At 41.0% G+C, this 27,702-nt stretch overlaps 1 protein-coding gene across 1 annotated transcript in view; it reads left to right on the forward strand.

The window, feature by feature from the left end:
- The window catches only part of plekhg2 (pleckstrin homology domain containing, family G (with RhoGef domain) member 2), a 105,801-nt gene that overhangs the window by 72,458 nt on the left and 5,641 nt on the right, over positions 1 to 27,702 (forward strand). Inside the window, exons 7-21 of the mRNA XM_059332110.1 lie at positions 1,933 to 2,083; positions 4,285 to 4,416; positions 8,761 to 8,943; positions 9,589 to 9,681; positions 9,781 to 9,867; positions 11,111 to 11,144; positions 11,384 to 11,473; positions 11,919 to 12,020; positions 13,226 to 13,264; positions 14,828 to 14,886; positions 15,177 to 15,326; positions 15,429 to 15,557; positions 17,039 to 18,815; positions 18,913 to 19,315; positions 20,612 to 21,355. Of these exons, the coding sequence (XP_059188093.1) occupies positions 1,933 to 2,083; positions 4,285 to 4,416; positions 8,761 to 8,943; positions 9,589 to 9,681; positions 9,781 to 9,867; positions 11,111 to 11,144; positions 11,384 to 11,473; positions 11,919 to 12,020; positions 13,226 to 13,264; positions 14,828 to 14,886; positions 15,177 to 15,326; positions 15,429 to 15,557; positions 17,039 to 18,815; positions 18,913 to 19,315; positions 20,612 to 21,355 (4,173 nt within the window). The remainder of the gene's footprint in view (positions 1 to 1,932; positions 2,084 to 4,284; positions 4,417 to 8,760; positions 8,944 to 9,588; positions 9,682 to 9,780; positions 9,868 to 11,110; positions 11,145 to 11,383; positions 11,474 to 11,918; positions 12,021 to 13,225; positions 13,265 to 14,827; positions 14,887 to 15,176; positions 15,327 to 15,428; positions 15,558 to 17,038; positions 18,816 to 18,912; positions 19,316 to 20,611; positions 21,356 to 27,702) is intronic.

Genomic DNA, 27,702 nt, shown 5'->3' on the forward strand with positions numbered 1-27,702 from the left:
GTTTATCTGACGCCAAAGTCGGTTTCCTCCAGTCTGTTTTTGTCCAAGATCACAGATTACAGCTATACTTGGTCCTGATTCTGACATTGTAATTTCTTCAAATGCAACAAAAGTCCTGCTGGCGTCCTCTGAAGGCTGCAGAGGACAGAACTGGTTAATTTTCCACTTTTGGAGCCTTTTAGTGGAACTAAAAATATAGATTTAGGTGTAAATGTTAAGGTTAATCTCCATCAACAGGAGCTTTCAGTCTGATGTAATGAGGAAAATCAGATTGTAGTTTGCAGTCTACTTTACCCAGCTCAAAAAGTTACATTAATTCTAGACATTTCAACTTTTTTCTCAAAGTGCATAATTAATTTTTCTTCCTTCTTTCTCCTACCTGGCCCTAATCGTCTTCCATATTATCGAGCATCCGTATGTGACGAGCTGGGACTGATGACAATCAGTAACCCCTTTCATCGTGCGGTCCTGCAAATGTCCTGCTCTGATCTGTGCCGGCTTTTCACCTTAGGGCGTTCACAGTGATCCTGAGAAAGCAAAGTGATATTCTGCCCTTTCATAGTGCAGTCCGGCATCACGGAACGAGGTGGAGGAGACAATAGTGACGTGTGACAGAGCAGCAGCAGTGCTGCACAGTAGCACAGTGCTAACAGGCTACAGTTAGCTCTGAAGCAGTACAGTGTGTTTGTGCTGCAACAACATGTGTTCACGTAGCGACCTCCATTTGTTTACAACAAGCACCAGACACTCTGTACAGTTAGCATGCCAGTTTGTTTACGATCAGCATCAGACACGAGGTGTACAGTTAGCATGCTGGTTTGTTTACAATAAGCAGCGGACGCTGTGCACAGTTGGCGAGAGTGGCCACAGTGATGATGACCGCCAATTTTCCTCCTCTGTGACCTCTGGAGGCAGTAAATTGGTGGATCATTTGATCCCGGCATCCCACTTCGGGTGCGTTCATAGTGGAGGCGAGACATTACAGATCAGATTACAGATCCTCCTCTCTCCCCTCCCCCCGACATTACCTTGACCTCCTTCCTCCTCCTCCTCCTCCTCCTCCTCCTCCTCCTCCTCCTCTCTCTCTGTCTCTCTCGCTCCTCTTATTAGAAATCAGTGTTCAAGAAATTAGTATAACTTTTCGCAATTGGAGTGCAACAAGTTTGTTTGTACTGGAAACAGGTTAAAATCATTTTACTGCATTAATATATCCACCTTTACTGTAGAGAAACATCTGGAGAACTTGTCACCCTCCTCCTCCCCCTCCTCACTTCTTTCTCCTTGAAAATCTGTTGAAGGATTTTGAACCCTTCTCCTCCTCGTCTTCACTTTCTATTTGTTTAGCTGCTCCTCACCTCCTCTCTCTGTCTTCTTTGTCCTCTTTGTCCCTCTCTCTGTTCATATTGTGATGGATGAGTGTCTCCTTCTCTCCTCCGTCATCTCTCAGACCTCCCTCAATCATTTTGGCTCCTTCTCCAATCTCTTTATTTCCTCTCCTTCTTCTCCAAACTTGTAACAAATGTTTGTCAGAGCTCCAAACAGCTGTGGACTCCTCTCCATAATCTCCTCTGTCTGTCTCCTCCTCCATCATGTCTTCACCTCCTCTTCCAACACTCCTTCCAACCCTCCTTCCTTCCTTCCTTCCTTCCTTCCTTCCTCCGTGTCCTGATGAATGTTTCCTTTCACTTCCTCCACCTCTGTTCCTCTTTGTGCTCCACATTTCTCCTTCTTATTAAACTTCATGTTGTAATCTTCATGTAATTCATTCTGGTTTTATTTTTGACTTTTTATTGAATCCTGAATCAAATATTTGTCCTATTGTTTTAATGACAAAAGAAACCAAATGATATTTATCTGTCTGTTTGTCTGTCTGTCTGTCTGTTTCCCTTTCTTTCTGTCTCTCTGTCTGTCTCTCTGTCTGTCTCTCCACAGCTCGGTGGCCGTTCTGAGGGACTGCATGAAAAACAAAAGTCTGGTTCGTTTCTTCCAGGAGAGACAGACGACTCTGAACCATTCTTTACCTCTGGAGACGTACCTGCTGAAACCAGTGCAGAGGATCCTCAAATACCACCTGCTGCTCCAGGTAACACTCCAGTACTACAGTTAGTACTTCCAATACCACCTGCTTCTCCAGTTCTCCAGTTAGTACTTCAAATACCACCTGCCGCTCCAGGTAACACTAAATACTACAGTTAGTACTTCAAATACCACCTGCCACTCCAGGTAACACTAAATACTACAGTTAGTACTTCAAATACCACTTGCTTCTCCAGTTCTCCAGTTAGTACTTCACAAACACCATCTGTAACTCCAGATTTTACCTTAATTACTACATGAAGTACAACATGTAACACCTGAGATTCTTCACTCAGTCAGTAAAAATAACTAAAATGCTGAAAGGGAGAGTTGTGTCTTTAACCTCCTCTGATCGTTCTGATTGAACAGTTAAACTCTGTGGGCCTCAGTGAGGCTGCAGGACCTCATAGGAAGCTGCTGGATCTCCATTAAGCTTCGGTTGCCAGGCAACACGTCTGTTTCCTGTCAGTAAACAGCGTCTCTGGCTCAGATCACAGAGCAGTAAAGTTTCCCTCCTCTCAGTGAGACGGAGGACAGCCGAGGACACGGAGACAGTTTGACGTCACACGTCATCAGAGCTCACAACCAATAAAACCAGGACCAGACTGTGACATCATCATGTTGCATGAGGAGCACTGAAGTGATTTTTATGTAAAATAATGATTCTGTCGTGTGACACGCAGGCCCAAAAATAAAAGATGGATTTAGATTTTACAAGAATTGTAAATGACTTTGTGTTCAGAGAGCTAAAGTTGTTCATGCTGGAGGTTTCAGGGAGAGAAATAAGTTCAAAATTAGTACAAGCTCAGAGTGGCGACTCAATCACCCGTCCTTCAACTTTAGTTATTTCACTGTGCAGGAAACTCTCTCTGCCTGAGGATCGAGATAACTTATTTCACTGGTTTTTAAATTGTCCCAGAAAGTATTGCAATAAACAATATTATTGTCCCCATAAACACTCCTGAAAAGTATGTTTTCTTTAAAAGATCGGCTACAGAAAGAAACTGTAAATCATCAAAAGTTGAACATTCCGACATTTCTTTTTCTGTTATAAAAAGTGAAGGGGAAAAAAGTGTTAAAATGTTGATATTTGTGTCAGAATTTCTTCATTCTACACGTGTCATTTAAAAAAAAAACGTTTGCACTAACCAGATCCTGTTAAGAACATTAAATGACAATACTTCAACATGTACAATATATGGACTTTTTTGGTCATTTTGTGTCTTTTTCTGAAATGTTGTTGATCACGTGACAAATATTCACTGAAAATCTGTTTACACAGAGCAGAGAAACATGACACTTTACCCACTTTATATTTCCAACATATTTTTTATATGAATTCTATTTTTCCAATTAAAAAAAAAGTATAATTATCAGAGAAATTCAACTTTTTTTTTCTGAATTCTGTCATTCTAACTATGTTATTCTGCACAGAGACATGTTTAAGTTGTTCTGATTGTGCTGATTCCATAGAGCTGCTGGACTTATAGATTTGTGAAAAATGTGGAGAAAAAAAACAGTGTTGCCAAGCACAACATATTTTATCATTTATCAGAATCAGAAAACTTCAATCCAAAATATCCTTTACTACAGATTATTAGTGCATTTTTTAACCAGATTTAAGAAAATAGATTGAGACACCAAAATCAATCTCTGCATCAGACTAATGGATCGCTGATAATATATTATGATTTTTTCAATAAATTCCAGCTCTTGGTGGAATCATCAGTCAGGACTTTTACAAACGTCCTGACTGAGACATCTGACGCTCTCATCCATTAAACACAAAACACACACGCAGCTTTCCCCAATAACCTCGTCGAGTTTCTTCACTGGGTCCAGTCCAAGCCCACCTCTAAGACACACACACACACACACACACACTCACACACAGACAGTCGTCCAGACAGGAGAACAAAGGGAGTGTGTGTGTGTGTGTGTGTGTGTTGCTGTGTACAGTGGCCAGGATAAACACTGGTCAAACATGTGTTTGGAGCTGTGTTGGGATTTTCCCATAATCCTCAGCTGGTCCCGCTTTAGTCGTTTTTCTGACGAGCTGCTGTGTCAGCTCGTTTCATTGTTTTCTTCTGTTAATATCTGCTTTTTATTTCACGACTTGAGAAAAACTGTTTCTATTAAAATGTGTCAGAGATAAACTGCTTCAATAACAGTATTTAAATGGTCCCATGTGTGAATGTTTCTCCTCAGGAACTGTTGAAGCACTTTGATAAGAGCGACCCCGGCTATGAGGTCATCGAGGATGCCATCATCACCATGACAGCGGTGGCCTGGTACATCAACGACATGAAGAGGAAACAGGAGCACGCCGTGCGGCTGCAGGTAGAGACGACTCACTGCTGAAACAACTTGTGTCTCACTGTGAGGGGAAAAGTTGTTCATTTATGTAAGTTTATGTAAATCAGTAGGAATATGAGCCGACTTCTGACTTGATTTCTGAAAACATTCACATAGTGAGTTTATGGTCCCAAACATTAGTTTCAAGTCTTCTTCAGTACAGCATGATGTTCATTTAGTAAATTATGAACTAATTTAGAGTAAATCAGACCATAAAGCAGGGGATGCAGTGTGTTTTAGTGTCATCAGAGTTCATTGTAACATTTTGATCGTTTAAATGTCTTGTTCAGTCTTCAGTTGGACTAAAAACACTCTGAGGAGTATTTATATTTCTATGTATCAGCATCATAATACAGCAACGTTTCTGATGTAATTTTTTTTTTTTTGTGCAGTTTCTAACATAAATAAATCAAAACTGAATTCACATTATCACAACTTCTCATGCTGTCACTGAAACAGAAGTCCATAAGGAACAAACTGATCAGTTTTCATTGTTTTCACACAAAATTGATTCATTTCAGCACATTTTACAAAAGACTTGACGGGTTTCCAGATCGAAAAATGGCTAACTAACTAATCAGCTTTCAAAAATAATAATTTAGCATGACAGACAGAGAGACAGACAGACAGGCAGACAGACAGAGAGACAGACAGACATACAGACAGACAGACAGACAGACAGGCAGACAGACAGAGAGAGAGACAGACAGACAGACAGACAGGCAGACAGACAGAGAGACAGACAGACAGACAGACAGACATAAAGGCAGCTGGAGGTCTGCCTGTCGACCTGTCAGGTGTCAGACTGTGTAACTGCTGCATTCCTCAGCATCCTGACACATGTTCACATGATGACACACACACACACACACACACACACACACACACACATTCACACACACACACACACACACACACACACACAGGAGCAACTTACCAACAACACGTGGACGAGTGTCGGCTTCCTCTCATCTGCAGCTCTGCTGTCGTCTGCTCTCTGTTCTGTCGTTCACTCACTCTGTTCTTCTCTTATTTCTACTTTAAGTCAATTTAGTTCACTTATTTAATTTCCTACAATTCTTGTAAATCAGCATTCACTCAATACTAACAAATAATCAGCTGTGAACAGCAGAATAATTTCATTAAATCACAGTACCATGGACCTGTACGCAGTATGTATGTATATGTATAACTCATGTTGCCTGCATTCATATGGAGACAAACCAATAAAGTTAATTTGTCCATCTAGAAAATAATTGAAATATAATACAAAAATAGCATTGAAATATTTAAATTAGTGCAGCTTTAAATCCACCCTTTGCCTAGCCTGGCTAACACCAGACCAAATCTCATTGGAGATTAGGTCTGGAATCCAGCCGTTCATTTCTCCGTAGAGGAGGTGTGGTTTACGATCCTCCGGAGCCGTTTATTGGACGCTTAGAATGTCTATCAAAAGTGTCTGTAGGTAGCTCTTAGCCAATCAGATCAGTTATACCAGATGACGTAGTATAGCAACAGAGATGGATGTTTGTTGTGTGTGTGTCTGTGAGAGAGTGTTGTTTGCTGCTTTGCTTCTCCAGTTCTCGCTTTCTGCAAGATTATTTATTTTCACGCTTTATTCCCCCTCATGTCATTCTGCCACACACATCCACTGATTTTATGGGCAATAAACAAGCTGCTGCAGGCCTCTCGGCGGCTCCGCTGTCCGCGGTAGCGGGGCTATTAGCCGCTAGCGACGCTAATAGCTATTAGCCGCTAGCGGCGCTAATAGCCGCTAGTGACGCTAATAGCACCGCTACCATAACGCCGGTGATCTCAGCGGAGCCGGCGAGAGACCTTTCGCCTTTCAACTTTCGCTCTAAACTATTTAAAACACCATCTACAGCTATAGAGAGTTTCGCGTCTGCAGCAGCCATGTTGGATCCGGAAAGCTTCCAAGTGCCGAGTAGTACGCGTCATCGTCTTGCCGTCCCTCCCCGCTCTGTGATTGGATCCCTAAAACAGGGCTAAGAAACTCGCTTGGTTGCCAGACCGTCTGGAGGTTCGAAATTAAATTCGAGCGCGCAAGGCAGTCTGGGTATACCCAGGCTACCCTTTGCCTGTAAATTGTGACAATATTGTAACTTTTATGTACATCTAAAAAACGCTACACAAGTGCAACAAAAGAGGAGCACACTCCAGACATGCTGCAACACTGGAACACATTGCAGAAGTGCCTTAAAGCTGCATTCTTTCTAACGTCCAGCAGGGGGCGACTCCACTGGCTGCAGAAAGAAGTCAGTTTGTATGTAAGACAGTAGGAAATGAACTCTACTTCTGACCTGATTTGTGACCTCAGTAAACATTCTCGTAATGAGTTTATGGTCTCAATCGTTAGTTTCAAGTCTTCTTCAGTACATTTACAATGTACAAGGTTAGGCTGTAAAAGACAGTTTAAACAGGAGAAAAAATATGGAAATGCATAAAAAGTAGTTAGGAGGACAACAAGAGCCACGGAAGTAAAAACAGAAGTTAGGCAAAAAAACGTGATTCACAAACCAAAAGCAAGTTATGTTAAAAATGCAAAAAATAAATCTAATTTACGCAAAAACATGATTAACGAACTGTGAACCACTTAAGTTCCGTAAAAAACATAAGTAAAAATACGTATACCCTATATTGCCGTTTTTGAGGGGAGACCAGTCTGAATTATGAACTGATTTAGAGTAAATCAGACCAGAATGCAGGGATGCAGTGTGTTTTAGGGTCATCAGAGTTCATTGTAACACTTTAAACGTCTTGATCAGTCTTCAGTTGGACTAAAAACACACACGTTTTTCATCCTAAATGCTGATTGCATATTTCTGGCTTCTGATTCTTTCTGTGCACTTACAAACATACAACAAAAACCAACAGGTGACATCATGGTGACTACATCCTTTATTTATATCTGTTTTGGGCCTTCACACCCAACAGAACCTCAGTACCAAGTTGTCCAGTTATTCCTATTCGTCTGTTTGTGATCATTTCTTTTCACATTTCTGCATCTCTCCTTTCTGCTCCAGCTGTGAGAGGTCAGAGGTCGTCTCCACAGCTGGAGGACACGCTCGCTGCAGTCGTATGTTCAGGATCAGTTTAGCTAGTTTAGTGGTTTCATAACTCTGACCTCTGAAGGTCGATGGGGCAGGAAAGGCTCAGGTGTTGACCTCTGACCTCTGGGCAGCTGGGAGCGGACGGTGAAAGGTTCACAGCAGCACAGATGGAGAAAAGTTCACGTTGTTTTAATTTTCATAGAGATTCTTTGCTGTTTGTGTCCCGGAGTTCAAACTGCATCAATAACACATCTTGTGATTTAACTCAAAAACCTTCAAAAGCTGCTTTAAAACACTTCTGCCCTCGCAAAACAGATTATAGTAAAGTGAAATCATGTGAAATCACAAAGATACAGGAGGAAAAAACACTCCAATAAATCAATCCAATCCAATAATAAACAGAACTGGAGGTTTTTTAGGCTTTCTGCATTAGAACACATCATGTTCAGTTCTTAGTTGCATATATGATTCATTTTAAAGGAATTTTATTTATTTATTTAGAAATTTCTCATCGATACAATTGGAAGCCGTGTGTTTTTCAGACCAGAAGTCATAAACAGAAACCACAGTTCACATTACTGATTGTATCTTCGGCTGTTTTGTGGCGGTTCAATAAGCAAATATCCCTCAGCTTCACAGTCTGTATTCTTTCAGCTGAAATGAACAATTTGCAGCATGTTTGTGCTGTTTAGAGAGCTCACTGTTTTTATTCTATACTACTTTCTACTTCTGCTCCACCTCTTTTCAGAGAAAAATATTGTGCTTTTTACTCAACTACATTTAAAGATTAATGGGGTTTTTTAAATAAAATGTATTGTTATACAGTAAATTAAACCACTCAAGAGTATAAAAAATGAATAAAATTAGCTCTAATGCAGCCGGATGCAACATTTAATTGCATCCAAAATATAACTGCTTTTATTATAATAATAATAACAATAATAATAATAAGTATACTATTATAATAAATAATGACTAAAGAGCTCATTTGGCTGCTTTGTGAGAACTTTTCTTGATTGTACTTCCATAAGATTTTGAATGAAACACTCAAACTTGTAAAAACTTTTACCCAAGTAAAATATCTTAAAACTTCTTCTAGCACTGTATATGCAAAAGTACAAAATAAATATTTTATTTAGTAAAGAACCTTTCAGTACATTTTTATTTCTCATTATAATTCTTTTGTGATGTGGAAAAGGACCTTTGGAGGAAGTTTGTGCTTCTCTGTGGTTAACCTCCTCCTCTGTCCTCCTGACAGCAAATCGAGTCCCTACTGGTGAACTGGAGCGGGCCGGACCTCAGCGGGTTCGGAGAGCTGGTTCTGGAAGGTTCCTTCAAAGTGCACCGAGTGAAGAAGGAGCGAGCGTTCTTCCTGTTCGATAAGATGCTGCTGATCGCCAAGAAGAGGCTGGAGCAGTTCGTCTACAGCACGCACATATTCGTACGTCTCAAACTTTCATTATTTCAGCAGATCAAGTCACTTTTTTGAGTGGAACATCGACACTGCACTGCAAATGATTTGTTTCCTACCAAGATAAAACAACTTATATTTAGAAGTATTAGATAATTTATCTTGTTTTAAGTTTTTTTTTTTTAAGTGTTCAACATGTTTATTTCTAGATTGAACAATCTTAATTAAAGAAATGTTGCCAAGTGAAATGATCTGTCAATGCAGAAAGATAATTTCCCTCAGATTTAGTGTTTTTATCTTGTTTTTAGACACCGCTTTTTTGCAGTGTGCAGCCGAGAATATTTCACTTACATCTTCCAGCGTAGGTCCCACCAGCAAAACCAAAGCAAAACTTTGGGATTTGCAAGTTTTGCATCCAAAATAATACCTTTTTATCACAGATTTAAATTTATTTTGATTGCAGCGTGGATAGTTTTGCACTCAGACCTGTTCTGTTTGGTAATAAGATGCAACAATAACACCATGAGGCTGAAATCAAGTCAGATTTAAAGATGCAGCTGCAGCTTTGGTGCAAAAATATTTAGTGTAATGTCCTTCAGAAACATAAATTCATATTTCGTAACAAGTGAATGATAACCATAATTTCTTCTCCATGTGTGTCTGTGTGTGCTGCAGTGCTGTAACCTGCTGCTCGTGGAGACTCTGAAGGATTCTCTGTGCTTCAAAGTGTCTGACCAGACCATCCCCAAACAGCAGCACATCGTCCAGGTGAGAGATGCTCAGATCCGTCTGATCGAGATGTAATAATGCTTTGAGTTATATTCAGTCTGTCATCGCCCATATTTAACACTTTTATTATTTCTGCAGACGAAGAACCAGGAGGAGAAGAGGCTCTGGGTCCACTACCTCAAGAGACTGATCGTAGAAAACCATCCTGCTTCTCTACCACAGAAGGTGAGGAAGGAGGGAGCGAGGGAGAGAGGGAGGGAGGGAGGGAGGGAGGGAGGAGGGAAGGAAAGAGGGAGTGAGCAAAGGAGGAAGAAAGGAAGGAAGGAAGGAAGGAAGGAGAAGGAAAGGCAAGATAAAAGAAGGATCAGGGAAGGGAGGAGGAAATGAGGGAAAGAGGCAGTAGTACTAGTTATATTTTTAGCAGTATTCCTGCAGTACTGATAAAATTAGAAGTACTAGTTGTAGTGGGAGAACTTCTCCACAGTGTTACTGGTTGTAGTGGGAGAACTTCTCCTGTTACTGGTTGTAGTGGGAGAACTTCACCTATTACTGGTTGTAGTGGGAGAACTTCTCCACAGTGTTACTGGTTGTAGTGGGAGAACTTCACCTGTTACTGGTTGTAATGGGAGAACTTCACCTATTACTGGTTGTAGTGGGAGAACTTCACCTGTTACTGGTTGTAATGGGAGAACTTCACCTATTACTGGTTGTAGTGGGAGAACTTCTCCACAGTGTTACTGGTTGTAGTGGGAGAACTTCACCTGTTACTGGTTGTAATGGGAGAACTTCACCTATTACTGGTTGTAGTGGGAGAACTTCACCTGTTACTGGTTGTAATGGGAGAACTTCACCTATTACTGGTTGTAGTGGGAGAACTTCTCCACAGTGTTACTGGTTGTAGTGGGAGAACTTCACCTGTTACTGGTTGTAATGGGAGAACTTCACCTATTACTGGTTGTAGTGGGAGAACTTCTCCTGTTACTGGTTGTAGTGGGAGAACTTCTCCTGCAGTGTTACTGGTTGTAGTGGGAGAACTTCACCTGTTATTGTTTGTAGTGGGAGAACTTCTCCTGTTACTGGTTGTAGTGGGAGAACTTCTCCTGTTACTGGTTGTAGTGGGAGAACTTCTCCTGTTACTGGTTGTAGTGGGAGAACTTCTCCACAGTGTTACTGGCCCTAGTGGGAGTTCTGGACGCTTCTGTTGGTGTTTGCTGCCACCTGCTGGTCGTTTACACAAACTCTCTAAAACCGAAAAGCCTGCAGCTGCTGAATATTCTGTTGGAGAAAATACTTCAAAGGAGGGAGCGAGGAGGGAAAACTTGAGAGAATGACTTCATCAGACAAAGTCGAGTTCACTCTGAGACATTTTTATTTTTAGCCTCTTGAAGTGAGACATCTATCTTCTGTCTCTTTTCAAGTGTAACAGAATAGTTTTTGTTTTTAATGAGATTATTATCATTGTTTCTAGGCGAGGCAGGTCCTGGGAGACAACTTCTGTCAATGTGAGTCCACACACGCACACACACACACTCATGCACACTCTCTCTCTCTCTCTCGCACACACACACACACGCACACACACACACACACACACACACACACACACTCACATACACACACACCCACAGACACAAACACATCCACACACTCACTCATCATACTTATACTTCATAATAAATCTCCTCTGAGTTTTCGGCTGTGTGAAATCCAGATGTGGTGATGACATCACTTCCTGTTTCAGCTCCTCAGTTCGACCATGACCTGAAGAAGTCGTCCACCTCGCCGCGATTCGACGACATACACGGATACCACCGAGGAAGACGCCAGTCAGGTCAGGGTCAGTCGGCTCTTTCCTCACGATACAAACTAAACACACAGCAACAAATCTATCTGCTAAACAGCATTATTATTATATCTTCTTCTTCTTCTTCTTCAGTCTGCACTTTAGACAAATATAAAATATCAGCAGCCTCATCATTTAATTTTAATCTAAAGAGCATGGGGTTTGTAGTTTAAAGGGCCTTTAAGATGTTTCCACTTCTGAAAAATTATGAAAAATAGTTCTCTGTCAGTTCTTCTACTAACGAAACATATTTAAAACATTCATTCAAGTTCATTTATTCTTGATTGTCTCATGTGTGCAACCCTTTAACAATGCTCATTAAATGACTTAGGATAAAACATCACATGCTATTTGCCGTGTGAGAATAATTCCCTGACTCATTATTACAGTCAGGCTCCAGCTGAGTGCCTCTGTGCTCTGTTTGTCCCTGCAGAGCCTCCAGAGCTGCTCATGTACACACCGGAGAAGTCCAGGAAGAGTCTGCCGCTGCTGCTGGAGGGAAACCTGCCGTACAGACGCACCCGCAGGCAGTCAGGTAAATCTGCAGCCTCAGCTATAAGACCCAGCTCAGCACTGTGCGTCAGGTTGTCTTAGTCACAAATCTGCCTATTCAAAATTTGAACAGTTATTAGGTTATGAATATCTCTCTACTGTCAGAGAGAAAGCAGACAGATCACACTATTACAAAGAATTGCTGCTAAATTTAACCACTTTTTTCCATTCAAGAGCTGATAAAAAATTGTCAAAAATTGCTCTGAAATACCACTTTAAGTGATTAAAATGTCACTTAAATTTCAAACGTTTTTAGCTACCTCCTGACAAGCTAACATGACTTTGTTCCAGTTGATTCCTGCTGTAGATGATCTAGTTTTATATGATACCAGCAGAGGTGGAAGAAGTATTCAGATTACCTTACTGCAGTAAAAGTATTAATACCACACTGTGAAGTTACTCCACTACAGTAAAAAGGCATCAAAAGTAAAAGTAATTTTGCAGAAAGGCCCCACTCACATTGTTTTATATATTCCAAATATATTATTCGATTATTTGCTTTGATGCAGTTAAGGTAGGGCTCATTTTAACTACTTAATTTTCTGTATGTGATTTAATTCATAAACACGCATAATCACTTTAAATTGATCATGTTTTTATGTTAGATGTTGACCTGAAAAGTAACTAAAGCTGTCAGCTAAATGTAGTATAGTATAATATATAGTTTAAAGTTATACTTACTTACTTAAGTAAAGTAGAAGTACCACAAAATTGTACTACAGTACTTGAGTAAATGTACTAAGTTACATTCCACCACTGGATATCAGTATCTTAATTCTCACTTTTAAACTCAGAAACTTCCAGTATGTGAAAGACGGTGATGTCAGCCGATTATTTTAGTAGAAACAGTCCAGATTATCACAGCAGCAAACACTTCACTCTCTGTATTTATCTGTCATGTACAGATGTTCAGCTGAACCAGATGTGGCACAAAGTTCACAAGATGATCAACATTTTTATCCTAATAAAGTGAGCAGACGAACAGCTAACAGACCCTAAACCAAACTCTCAGAAACCTCTCAGAAACCTGCGTCAGATAAACATGATGTCGGATTAATGAGTTCTTAAACATTACACCAACTCATCATCATGTAACGACAAAGAAAGCTTCTTGTTTTAATAATCTGTTGGAGGCAATAAAGATCTGTTACAGGATGTTTTGTTGTATAAAGTCTGTTTGTTTTGCAGCTCCGGCTAAAGACATCGAGGGGGCGTTTCATCCCAACGGTGAGAACGATTTACTGACAACATTCAGACACATAATGTGATGCTTGTTCTCTTTTCCTCAGGCTGAAATCTTGTATCAGATATGGATCATTTCATATTTTAATAACATTATGAAGATATGATTTTGCAAAATCAGATAAACCCCTTTTTTTAATAAATAAACCCAAAAACATACATGATTTTTTATACTTAAAAAATAAATAATTATAACAATAATAATAATAATAATAATAATAAATAAAATAATTAAATATATAAAAAATCAACAACAAAAAAAACAATGCTAATTAATAATAATAATAATAATAATTTATAATAATTATTATAATAAACAGCAAACAACCAAAAATAACATTACATGGTTTAGCAAAATACATTTAAAAAAAGATATATGTGAAAGTTACAGCAAATAATATAGAAATGAAAGAAAGAATAAATAAATCTACATACATGCATCAGATTTTCTAATAAATTTGAGTTATGTGCTTGTTAATAAGTTAAACAATTACATTATTTCAACAATATTTATATGATCATATTGACTTTTCTTCCCTGTTTCAGCCGTTAGGTGGTGCTGATGTCCAGAAACTATCTATATCCCATCAGTGCTTTTATTATTATAAATTTGACTTTATAGTGAGTCTTTGTTTTCTCACACATTTCTTCTGTTACTAAAGAAAACAACTGATAAACTGAGTGTCATTTCTGCTTTAGTTGGAGAATTTATTGGTATTAGATATTATTTTGTGGTATTGTTACAGAAACTAAACCCCTCTGAGCTCTGTAGGAATGTCTGTTGATCCGTTAATGATTCATTGATGTTTCTGGCTGTGTGAGTTCATGCTCTGAAGTCGTTACATTAATCCCTCCTACCTGTTCAAACAGGAGACCAGAGACAGTTTCAATAGGAGTGATTGTGTTGTTGTGTGATGCCAAATGTCTGTCAACAGTAACATCCTGATAACATGTTTCTTTGTCTGATTTTCTGTTTCTCTGTCTCTTTCCCACCATATGGCCGATCCTGCAGCTTTAACGGTAAGAGAGACTTTCATGTTCCACTGACACTTTCCTTTTGTTATTCTTCAGTCTCTGCAAACAAAAAACTTAAGAAGGGCACCAACGTGCAGAAAGTTCTCTGGCATGTTTCAGCTTATGACATGTTCAGGCCTCCCTACAGCACTACATTATGTTTTATCCATTTCAAGGCACCCTAATGGTCACTTCATAAACTTTTTTCTACTGGTAACACACTGTAGATTACACTTTTCTCCATTTTCCAGATGTTCACTCCAGTAAAGGCCCCTTTATTTGCTCAAGAGGGCACTTGATCAGATTTTCTCCATGGGAAGGTCTCCTTAGACCAGGGGTGGGCAATTCATTTTCCCAAGGGGCCACATAAGATACTGTGAGGTTGCGGAGGGCCGGACCAAAACTAAATTCTACTCAATATTGATTTCATCGTTTTGTAAAATGCAGTAAATTATCTGGTTTTGAACTGCTGTTAGTGGTAAGAATATCATGTATAAAAGTATTGATTTCTAAATTCCGGGTAACCTCACGCAGGCCAGGCAGGGACAGCCAATGGGCCGGATGTGGCCCCGGTCTGCCCTAGGCGCTTCACTGTGAGGGGACCTTTTTTCTCCTGGTAGTGCAATCTTAATTGCACATTATCATGCTTTTTTCATTTAAGGAGAGGCCACTTTATCATGTTTGGTGGGGGCTATAAGGAGGGCACTTTTGCAGCGTCTTTCTTTGAACATGGGGGGAAAAGGAAATCTAAAGGATATAATTTATAGGAGGAAATTCAGCTTCACTGAAGCAGGACTTTTAGAATCTATTGAGCATTAAACAGGCTGGAGTTGGTGGAATGGCAAGCTTGTTTTCACGCTATGTTCCCGTGTGGTTTGCGCAGCAGGCGGGCAGCGAGGGCGAGCTGTGCCAGGCGGGCAGTCTGGGCTCGGCAGGCAGCAGCAGCACGCTCGCATCCTCCGTCATCGAGGTGGAGGCGGAGAGGACCGACCAGGGCCTGACGACACAGCTGAGACCGAACCAAGAGGAAGAGGTATGTTATAGTGAACAGAGATGTATGATTGACAGATTGATTGACTGGATTTGAGAGATATAACAGACTTGTGCTTGTTTCCTGTTCTGTCTGAATGAGGAGGAGGAGGATGAAGAGGATCTGACCCCCCTCAGCCCTCCGCCCACTCTGTCCATCACTGAAGAGATCCTGGAGTTCATTAACCAGAGCAGAGCCAGAGAGGGACTGACCGCGCTCAGCTCCGGCCCCACGGTCAGAAAACTCACTTTACTCTTTATGTTAGATTAAAAACTCATGAATTCAGATTAAATCTATTATAGCGTCACTGCGATTCGCTGCACAGCTCCCAGAGGCTGTTGGGTACTGACGGGGAGTCACTCCAGGTTTTTAACTTATAGATATCACCATAAAACTTAAGCAAAATTGTTTTGCATTACAAGTTTTCTGAAATTTCATATATTTAGATTTGCAAATTTGCAGACAACATAAATCTGATCATTGCATAAGGCAAATTTTAAAGTTATTATGTTACTTTGTTGATATATTAGAAGTTTCTTACTGAAGGAAATCTCCTTTTATCATTTCATAAATCAGAAAATAATGTCAGAAGACATCAAAATAATCTATTTTCGTCATGTTTTTAGGAACAAAATGTTGTATAAATCAGGGTATGAATGATTGAATATAGTTAGGAATAAAACTGGTCAGTTTGGTGTCTGTAAGTGGAGCTGAAGTTGAGATTTATGAGAAAAAACCTTTAAAGGTTTTTATACTTTCTTAATGGAAATGACTATTTGAAGACAAAATATGAATCTAAGTCATACAGAACGTGTAAAACACATAATATTTTACAGGAGTGTGGGAGCTTTATAGCCAAGGTTTAGACGAGGCTCACAGTACTACACACTAACGCTAAATATATTATTTCATTATTTGTATTGATGCATTTATGTAAGCAGCTCATTTTAACTAACTAATGTGAAGTGTAATTTAAAAAATGAATGTGTAATCACTTTAAATTGATATTTTTTATGTTTCATGTAACTAAAGCTGTCAGCTAAATGTAGTGGAGTAAAAAGTACAATATTTGCCTTTAATTGTACTTAAGTTCACTGCTACTACCAGTGGCGTAATGTAACTAAGTACATTTACTCAAGTACTGTACTAAAGTACATTTTTGAGGTACTTGTACTTTACTTGAGTAATTCCATTTTAATCAAATCAAATCAAATCAAAATTACTTTATTCATCCCCAAGGGGAAATTCAGTAAATGTAACTTTATACTTTTTACTTCACTACATTTAGCTGAGAGCTTGAGTTACTTTTCAAGTTGAGATTTAACATAAAAAAACATGATACATTTAAAGTGATTAGATATATTTATTTTTTAATTAAACCTCATAACGGTATATTAACTAGTTAAAATGAGCCCTACCAAAATTAATAATCAAATAATAAATTTGGAATATATTCTACAATCTCATTGGGTCGATTCTGCACAATGAGTACTTTTAATTTTGATGCTTTAAGTACATTTTGATGCTGATACTTTTGTACTTTTACGTCAGTAAGTTTTAAATGCAGGACTTTTACTTGTAGTAGAGTAATTTCACAGTCAATTGTAACAGTAACAGTGTAAGGGATCTAAAAACTTCTTCTACCACTGACTACTACTATTCTACTATTATTGGAGATTGATTTTTATAATCCTGCTGTCTCACTGTCCTTCCAGGAGCCGGTCTTGGATCCGCCCACAGAGAGTCCGTCACCATCTGATCAGACCAACTTCACCTCCCCGCTGCCCCCGCTCGCCTGCCCCTCCAGCCCAGAGCACCTACCCACAATGCAGCTGGAGCAGGAGAAGCCTGAAGATGAGACAAATGTAGTCCAAGAAATTCCAGTCGGAGAAAGTGAAGTGGAAAAAAGAACGGAGGGGGACAGAGAGACTCAAGGACAAGTGGTTGAGAAAGAGGAAGAAGAGAATAACACAAGGGCTGAAGGAGAAGATGAGATCCCTGCCCCGATAGTAGAGCCTCATCCCTCCATCTCAGCAGAGGAAGAAGGAGAGAACAGCAGCTGTCAGTCACTCAGGGAGGAGCCGAACACCGAGGCCAACACTTCTTCCTCTAATCCAGATCTCCCTCATCACAGCAGCCGGAGGGGCCAGCCTCCCACGAGAGGCTCCCACCTCACCAAGCGAGACAAGAAGATCATTGAGAAGATCCGGAGTTACTACGAGGCGGCAGCCGAAGCCGAAGAGGAAGAGGCGGAGGAGGAAAACGAGGACGTAGAAGGAGTGGTGACAAGAAGGAGAAACAGTTTCTCACAGATCCCGTCTGGCCTGGTGAAGGAGTCGGTGTCACGCTTTGATGTGAGCGGACACCAGGAGCCGGAGAGTGAAGCACCTGAAGAGATCCATAGCGAGGCCAATCACTCCGCTCCCATCTCTCCCCCGACTTCTCTCTCAGAAAATGATGCAGATAAACCAATTGGCTCCTTAGATGTCGATGCAGAGCGCTCAGCCTCACTAGCCTCTTGCAGGATGCAGGACAAGGAGAATCAAGAGGGTCTAAATCTAAACCCAGACCGGCCTGCTGCAGAATTTGCTGAGATTCAGCCATCAGTGGAAGTCCTGGAGGAGAAGCAGGAGGAAAAGATGAGTGTTGTTGCTGCTGGGGAGCACAGTGAAAAGTCACTTCAAGGAGAATCTGTTACTGAACAGTGCAGAGCTGAAACGATCCAAACCAGCACAGGAAACCAGGCTGTTGTGAATGGACATGGACCGAACCCAGCAGGAGAAACGAACGGATGCCATAAGGAGCCCCCTAAATCTCTGCCACCTGTAGAGCAATGTGGAAAGAGTGAGACCAAGGCTCCGTCCTCTTGGACTAGAAACAAGAACAGAGACCTGACCCAGAGCAGCGGGAACCTCGAGGGTCTCCCCAGTCAGATCAAAGTGGGTCGATGGTCCCGCCACTCCAGGATCGTCACCTCAAACCGGGTCCTGTTTGAGAGTATGGGATCGGACGTAGCCAGTATTGGGTTGTTCGAGGCCGGCCCTGTGGTGGACCCCATGCTGATGGAGAACTCGGAGCGGATTCTGAGCAAGGTCCAAACACTGGCCCGCATGTACAGCGTCAAAGCCAGCACCATGAAGGTTCCACTGCATCAGAAACGGGCCAGCACGGTCTGGAACCAGTCTTGGGGCTCATGTAGACTCTCCGGACTCTCACAGGTCCAGTCTCAGACCCCAACTAAGTCCCATACACAACACAAAGTGGAATCAGAAACCCAAACTCGCTCTGAGACCAAAGTTCAGAGTCAAACTATAACACAAACTCGGCAGCAGATCCAAACGAAAACCCAGACGTGTAACGAGACACATCACCAAAGCCAAAACCAGACCAAAACGTACAGCCAGTACCAGACACAGACCCAGACCATGATCCAGGAGGACCAAACCATCCCCGAGGACAGGAGGGTGAAGAGAGCAGAGAGCCTGACAAACGGTAGGTTTCTAAGACTTGTTTTAAGGTGCAAATACTGACTGACCAACACTCTGTTGTCATTCATCACATCATCACATTCTCTGTTGATCCCGTCTAGATTACCAGGATCAGGTGCTGGCGCCCTGCGAGCCACTGCTGTTCGGTCAAATGTTGGTCAAAGAGCAGCTGACTCCGGCCGGTCACCACCAGACCAACAGCTTCACCCTCTCCAGGCCCAGAGACTTCATCTCAGCCTTGACCAAAGACAGAGACCCCCAGACTCTCTCTACGTCCGGAGAGAATTTGTCCACCTTGCAGAGAGACTTTTCGTCCAGCCAGGCCCAGTGCACCTCCACTGACCCATCCAGGCATCTCCTCAGAACATCACCTGGAGACCAGAGCTCTGGTCTGTGCCGAGTCACTGAGGTCGGGGACTACTGCTCTACGTCTTCCACAGGGAGAGTCCAGGCCCTGGATCAGAGCGAGGAGGCTTATTCAGATACTGAAGAAAAAAGAGAGAGGTGAGTGGATACTAATTACAGAGTTAGAGAAATAAAAAAGGAGGGAAGGAATAAAAATGACTGGTATAGTTCAGGTGATACATTATGTTTAAGTTTAGTGGCTTGATGGCTGTAAGTACTGCAAATAAATGCACTTGCTACACCAAAGTACCTATTACAGCGGGCTCTATTTAATACTGATGCACAGGTGGAGAGCTGAATGTGGAAATTTCCTGTTGATACTAATCAAACAACAGGTTATATTAGAGCCTGTATAGCTACCTGCACCTCATGTCTTAGTAGAGGTTTAGATCTCTCATAATCAGTTATGTTGTTCCTGCAGTATATGACGAATATTTTAACCTGAACTGCAAAAGGTGAGAGTAGTAGTAGTAGTAGCAGATCTCCGCCCGACATTTAGCATCTCCTGCACACCAGAGCTGCGATCAAACCAGACTCCATTCAGAAAACCACCATTTTAACAGTAGTGTTCTTGTGTTCTTGCAGACAGACCTGACAAAGCATCAAATCAGACTTTTTACACATCAGCATCATGTTGTAGTTATTTCCGCATCCTTTTGATCTGTTTATTGACATCAAATCACAGATAAATCACTTTATTCTGGGTTCAGACTGACGAACCAGCAGTCAGCTAGACACAGCTCCTGCAGAAGATGATGAATTTTACCAGATATTATTAATGCAGACATGATACCGTTTGGTTTTCTGGGACTTCTACAGCGGCTACAGAGCAGCAGTAGAGATTATTTCAGATGACAGAAAGCAGCGTAATATTTACCAATAAGAATAATATTAGTCTCACACTGTAACTCCGAAACAAAAAGCATGGGGATCCAAGCTGTACATTGAGCAGCTGTTTATGAGTTGCGCCACCTACAGGCCGGAGCAGTCAGCAGTCAATGAAGATATTGATATATGAATAATGTATGCTCAAGCTATTGCAACTTCCTGTTTTATGGCAAAAATGCCATATTTTGTATTTAGTATGTGGGCGACATGCCATGGCCACATACTTAAAAAGAAACAAAAACTCTAAACAAGTTTTAATCAAACAGGTCTTATGATGGGCTGACCAAGTTCGAAGTCGATCGGGTAGATTTGGCAGGTTTCCTATTTTTACAGAGTTGTTATGCAACCAGCAATCGGTGTTCGTTAAAGGAACTCCAGCTTAAGATACATTTATATTGATTTCAGCAAAAATTATCAACTAGCCTTCATGCATTTGGTCATTTTTGTAATTTCTTCCTCCACTTCTGTTCTAAAGGGCTGTTTGTTTCTCCTCCTGGTTGTCTGCAGGTCGGCGCTCAGCAGTGCACGCCCTGTTTACTCAGTCAGGGAGGACTCAACATCTATAAACATCATTAGCCAGCCAGCGCACGCCATGCCAAGTCTGTCTGCTCACAGCATACCACAGTGGGAAACTTCCAAAGATGGAGATGAGCAGCACAAATATAAGCAGGATGCCCAGTATAAACTCGCACCAGAGGTTTCCACAGAATATACTGACAACAAAGTTGTGCAGAGTGGTCACGCAGGGCCGAGATACTTTGTTTGCAAAGAAGCCGTGGATGAGGCGTCCCCAGGAGAGCTGGCACTGATGGTGGCCTCTGCACAGAGTCAGGCTCCAGCAGGAGAAACATTGCAGCTGGCAGAGGGATGCACCAACACACCAGTGAAAGATGAGCCCTTCAGTGAGCAGATAAAGTCTGACTGTCTGTCACAGAGCAGGCTGAGTCTGCAGGGTTCAGCAGTGATCTTCACAGGAGAGACACCTTATCACAGGTCCTCAGAGGAACCAGCTGCCCCCCCTCACCTGGACCAGCCGTCCCTCACCACTCATGACTCCTCACAGGTGTCCAGTCATGCAGTCACAAAAACCCAAGAGGGTCATAAAGCCATGACACCAAGTCCGTGGTCGTCAGTCCCAAACTCAGAATCAAGTCCTGCCCGACCTCACCCTCCATCAGTCCAGTCTGTAGACCGTCTGCCAATGTTCACCAGCCAGAGGCCGCAGGAGCTTCTGACCACCAGCAGCAGCAGGTACGTCTGGTCCAGGTTATATATAACAAAGTGTTATTCTTCCCACAACAACATGATAAAAGTTTCAGAGGACAGAAAGTAGACAAAGGGACCTACGGATTTGCAGTACCTGTATATCTACTTGCACCTCAGTTCATCCAATCCACCAATCCAGCAGAGGTTTAGATCTCTCATTATCAGTTCTGTTGTTCCCGCAGTATATGACAAATATTTTAATCCCAGCTGGAGAAGATGACTCAGTAACAGATCTCCACCAGACATTGAGCATCTCCTTCACAGCAGAGCTCTGATCAATCCAAACTCCATCCAGAAAAACATAATTTTAACAGCAGTGTTCTTGTGTTCTTGCAAACAGACCTGACAAAACATCAATTCAATTTTTTTACACATCAGCATCATGTTGTAGTTATTTCTGCATCCTTTTGATCCGTTTAAATTATTAAATCACAGATAAATCACTTAAATCACTCAAAGGGACCTACTGATTTGCAGAATATTTTAATCAAATCAAATCAATGGGGGGGGGGGGGGGGGGGGGGTAGAGAGAGAGGAGCAGGAGTTCTGGGAGGGCACAGCAGCAGGTGATGAAGCGCCACCATTGGCCAGTAGTGATGGTGAGTGGACCAGGAGAGGAGCATTCCCATCTGGGGCCAAACCAGATCCACGGCAGTGAGACCAGCAGGAGTGATGGAGCAGGACCACAGCTCCACACCCTGTGAAGAGAGAGCAGAGAAAAGTGCGAGTACTCTGGGAAAATAAAAGCTTGTGTCATGTATTATTGGGACATCAGAGAGAGAAAGAGGGCCCCGGTGTATCGTGTCCCCCGACACATTGGGCCTATAGCGGCATAACTAGGGGCTGGTCCAAGGCAGGCCTCGGCCAGCCCTAACTATAGGCTTTGTCAAAGAGGAAAGTTTTAAGTTTACTCTTGAATAAAGAGAGGGTGTCTGCCTCCCGTACTGAGACTGGGAGATGATTCCACAAGAGAGGAGCTTGATAACTGAAGGCTCTGGCTCCCAATCTAGTTTTAAGGACTTTAGGAACCACAAGTCACATAGAATTTTGGGAGCGTAGTGCTCTTGAAGGGTAATATGGCATTATGAGGTCTTTTAGATATGATGGTGCCTGACCATTTATAGCTTTGTAAGTAAGAAGAAGGATTTTAAACTCAATTCTGGATTTTACAGGGAGCCGCAAAGCTAGAACAGGAGAAATATGATCTCTTTTCTTGGTTCTTGTTAGTACACGAGCCGCAGCAAGCTAATCTTGAGATCATCTTGATTTCTTTAGGTGGCTATAATACATTTTTATCCACAGAAGCACACATTAAAGCCACCAGGCTCCTCTGACAGAAACATTAATCTTACCTCACAGGAGTAACAAATAATACTGCAGTGTCAGTTTCATACAAAGTTTTTAACCTGTCACTTCAGTGGAAGGAGCCGGCCTGGTATTTCTGACGCTCCCTCCTCCTCCACCTCCTCTGTGCATCCTGCCCTGTGTAATTACAAAACGCCTCCCATAAACAAACAATAAATAAATTCATCTAACAAAATAAATGCCCGCTAGTTCTTTGAATTATAAAAATTATAATTTTTTGGGTACCTATATCAAAAGTAACTTATATTTACTAGAACAAGTTCTTAAAAAGACCATTATAAAAATGCTTCTACATATACATTCAATGATATAATAAACCTTGGAGCAGGGATCTGCAACCTTTACTGACAAAGGAGCCATTGAGAAAAAAAATGGCAGAATGGAGCCACGAAACTTATTTTGAGCCTTAAAATGAAGATACAACAGCCTATTAACTCTAAATTAGCCTACCAGCATCACTAATAGTTCATAATCAGCATTTATTAATATGATTTTGTCAGAATCCAGCGAGGAGGCTGGAAACAGAAGAAATATCTCAGAAGATTTGGAACCAATATCTCACCTACCTTGGGAAAGTCAAAACTGGACTTAAAGTTGGAAAAAATTGATGGTTAAGTCGCCGGGCCGGAGACTTTCATGAGCTATGCTGCAGATTTTAGTTGACTAAAGGCTAGGGATACAGGCTACACATTTTTACAACGGCAATGATAAATGAAAACTAAAAAGTGGGACAAACCACAACTAAGTATTTTCTGAATCTGTACCAAGAAGTGGTGAAACACTCAAGGGATACCTTAACTTTTTAACTTAAATAAAGACTATATTTGGGCAGGATTCACATTTCCCAGAGTTGTTTTGCCACCAGGGATCGGTAAAAACTAAAATGTGAAGAAGTAACCGTTATGTTTCTTATTACTTTTTTGTCACAGCCACAGGAAGCCACAGCAGACGGCCTAAAGAGCCACATATTGCCTTAGAGCAACAATAGAGCTTTTGCAGCACTTGGTGCCGTAATATTCATCTTTAAAATTAAATGAGTGAAGTTAAACTCAGACATGTTCACCACACATTAGTAAGATTTATAATCATTAGAATAGTTTTAGCTTCTGCACAACTTCACATTTTTCAAACTATATAAACCTTTGACTTTTAGATCAAAGCTCGGTGCTCGGGGCTCGGGGAGGAATGTCACCTTGGCTCATTATCAGTTCGCCTTTAGCCACATCACTCCACGCTTCACATATTTGTGAAGCACATTTGGGCTTTAGCCAAGTTGGTGGAAAATTAACTGTTATAAAACACAAACAACTTCACAGAAATAGAAAGCAGCTGTGGCTGGTGCTCTGCCTTAGTCCCGTCCCAATTTAACCTTTGCACTACTTTATTTAAGTCCACATAAATCAGATATGATTTCTTATAAATAATGCAGATTCAAGAGGTAATGGAGGCAACCTGAAACCTGCCTCAGACTCCACGATGCCTGTTTAATATTCACAGTTATTAATCAGACGACACCTATTTACAGATGTAGATTCAAAGGAGATAAAGCTGTCCACTGAGCTTCTACATGAAGACTTTCTGACTGATTTCTGACTTATTGTTCATTTGCACATTTCTTTAAAACTAAAAACCTCCTGATTGATCCTCTCACCTCTCACCTCTCCGCTGCTCATTGCTCGGCCTGTCTCCTCTTGTTCTCTTGTTTTAACAGGTTGCATTCCTTCTGGGTTTTTTTCTTTAATAAAATGTGAAGTTGTGCTCATGTTTTGGGTGATTGTTACATGCCCGACCTTGCACGATGTTGCAATGCACAAAGTTTACTTCTCTAACCTCTTTTTCTTCTTTTCAGCTTTGAATGTTTTCAAATGTTTGCCAGCTTCTAAATTTAAATGTTGTATGTTTTATCCGTTTTTTTAATGGCCAATTTAACCACAAAAAGAGGGACAATCAGAGGTGGAACAAGTATTCAAGTCCCTGAAGAAAAAGCATTAAAATGTACTTAGTATCAAAAGTAAAAGTACTCGTTATGCAGAATGCTTCATTTATATTCCAAATATATTATTAGATTATTAGGGCCTCGGGGCAATCGCACCGAGCACTGGTCCCATACAGCCCCGCGCACTACTGTTATACTGTGGATTTTTTCTTCTTCCTCTTCCGGACGCAATTTCGTCCCGCTACTAGTCCTACAACTTGAAGAGTTGCAGGACAAATTATATATCAAAACGTGCGGTTTGATCGGGATCGGTGTGCTATTACTTTTCTCTACAGAATACGAATTTTTCGCCACGTAAGTCGCAAAAAACTGGCCAAAATTTTGCATTGAAATGAATGGGACGGACGAAAAAAAATGAGTGAAAAAGAACAATAATTGGAGATTTTTAAACGTCTACTCCTCCGGCATAATTTCACCTAGAGACTCCATTTAAACTTTAAACAGTAGACACAAGTCTTGTGTATCAGTGTATTAATCCACGTTTCGATAGGTCATATAGTTTTTTATCAATCCCTGTTCAATGACCATGATCATTTTTGGAGAAATTCTGAGACTATAATGGGTGTGTATTGCACGGAATGTTCGTGTCACAGTGTGTGACATCATCGCCAGAGTGTAGAGGGAGAGAAGAAATTGTCAAAAAATAAATTTGAAAACTGCGCTCCAGGCCGCAAATTCCACTCTACAGAAATAATTTATACATAGAAATGTAGGAAAATTTGTCTTCTCACTCACAATCCTCTGGTAAAGCTGTCAGAGTTATAGTTTGGGCGTAGGACGCACAGATGCGCCACCTACACCACCAACAGTCTCATTGGCTCCCATATTAAAAACGCAGGAAGATTTCGGAAAAAAGGGACATGTAACAGTTTTTTTAGATCGCTCAAACAAAGCTATTTTTTAATTTTTCTTGAAAAAAATCATATGTTGACGTTCAGGAAGAACTCGCGACGCTCAAAGTGAAGTCCGATCAATGATAGGTATTATGGTTTTGCCAAAAATGCTTTCTGTTCGAGGTCAGAAATTTCAGTCTGTCCACCTCTGCTGTCACTATGCCGGAACAGGTGCCAGTTAATTCTGTTGATTGCTTTGATCTGATTGCCTTTGATCTTTGATGTGATTACAGTTACAGATACACACACACACACACACATGCGCGTAAGCACGCACACTCCTCACATATGCATACATATGCTTCAAACACACACTTGCACACACACAGACACAGGTAACTTTATGTGATTTTAATTACACACACACACACACACAAACACACACACACACACACAGGTAACTTTATGCGATTTTCGCTACACACACACACACACACACACACACACACACACAAACACACACATTTTGAGGTTAAAGGGCATAGTTTGAAATCTCTGAAGAATATCATCATAGTGTACACACACCGGCAGTAGCCCCCGTGGCCCTTTCAGAATTTCCCCAGGGGAAATTTTCTAGTTGTTGTTGATGCATCTATGTAAGCAGTGTTATATTTTTGTAAAGACAGAGCTCATTTTAACTGCTTAATATTAGAGGTGTGAATCAGCATATTGGCCCCACGATACAATTTTATCCCAATACTTGAGTCACGATATGATATTGTGATTTTAAGCATTTTGCGATATGATGAGGATTTAACTGTTTAACAAAATTAAATTCAGTCAAGAATTGTTTTGTCCAATAAGAGAAAATTCTCAGTCTATTCATCACTTCAGTCTTTTTATTTGTCCACAATGAGATTCAAACCCACAGACTGACCAACAAAGTATTCAGTCTGAGGGGTCATGTGACCATCGCAAGGGATGTAGACGCTTTTTTTTGTCGCTCCGCAGAAACCCCCAATAGTATTAAGTATTAACTCCATACCCAACGCTACTTTTTAAGCTCTCGGTTAATTTTTCTGCTCTGTGAAAGATTGTGCACACCGAGATGGCAGCTAGTTTGAAAAAAACGACAAACAAACAGCCGACAACGTGGAGCTCGCCGCGCTAGTTAAGCTAGCAGTTGCAGAAACTATCAAGGAGGCTATCCCGCCATCCACTAAAACTAGGGGTTCACTAGTAGTGCTGAGACGTAACCTCTCAATAACTATACTCAAACAATTTGATAGTGATTATGGTAGGATTTCTTATATTAAGACTATTATATCTGGATGCAAATTTGCATTTATTTCAGTTTATGCCCCATCCCAGTATGAACCAGAGTTCTTTCCCAGCTTAACAGAAGTCCTATTGCACCTTCAGGACTTCTCGCTCGTCCTTGGTGTGGAGATGAACTGTAATGTAAATGTGATATTAGACAAATCTGCAAAGCGCTCCATGGCAACACAGCTACAAGCATCAAAAGACTTTCAGAACTTTTTGTCAGAATTTATCAGCGCTATCAACCCCACATCTAAACAATATACTTTTTATTCAGCAAGACATCAGAGTTTTTCCAGAATTGATTATTTATTAACTTCGGCTACTTCCCTTTCTGAAATACATGATGTTGTTATCAAACCATGTTCTTTATCAGATCATAGCATTGTCGCAGCACGCTTCACACTCCTAGGTCACCCTTTAGAGCTCTACGCTGGCGGTTCAATGTCTGACTTCTCAAAAATGGAGATTTCTGTACTTTTCTCAAGTAAAAGTTAAATACTTTTATAGATGTTAATGCGGGCTCAGTAGATGATTCTAGATTTTTCTGAAATGCTATAAAGGGTTGTCTTAGGGACTCCTCAAATTCATTCTCATCCCACCTTAATAAGAGTAGACTAAACAAGTATCTGAATTGGAGAATAATCTCACCCAGCTAGAGGCGCAACAACAAGCCACATACTCTGAGGCATTACATGGCAGAATTGCTGTGACGAGAACTAAGTTGAACTCTCTCACGTCTTGTTAAGACGTAGGGTGGAGTTCTTAATGCACAGGACCAGAAGAACATATTATTTCAATGGCGCCAGACCAAGTCA

The sequence above is a fragment of the Centropristis striata genome, chromosome 4 (genome assembly GCF_030273125.1).
Source record: "Centropristis striata isolate RG_2023a ecotype Rhode Island chromosome 4, C.striata_1.0, whole genome shotgun sequence".
NCBI lineage: Eukaryota > Metazoa > Chordata > Actinopteri > Perciformes > Serranidae > Centropristis > Centropristis striata.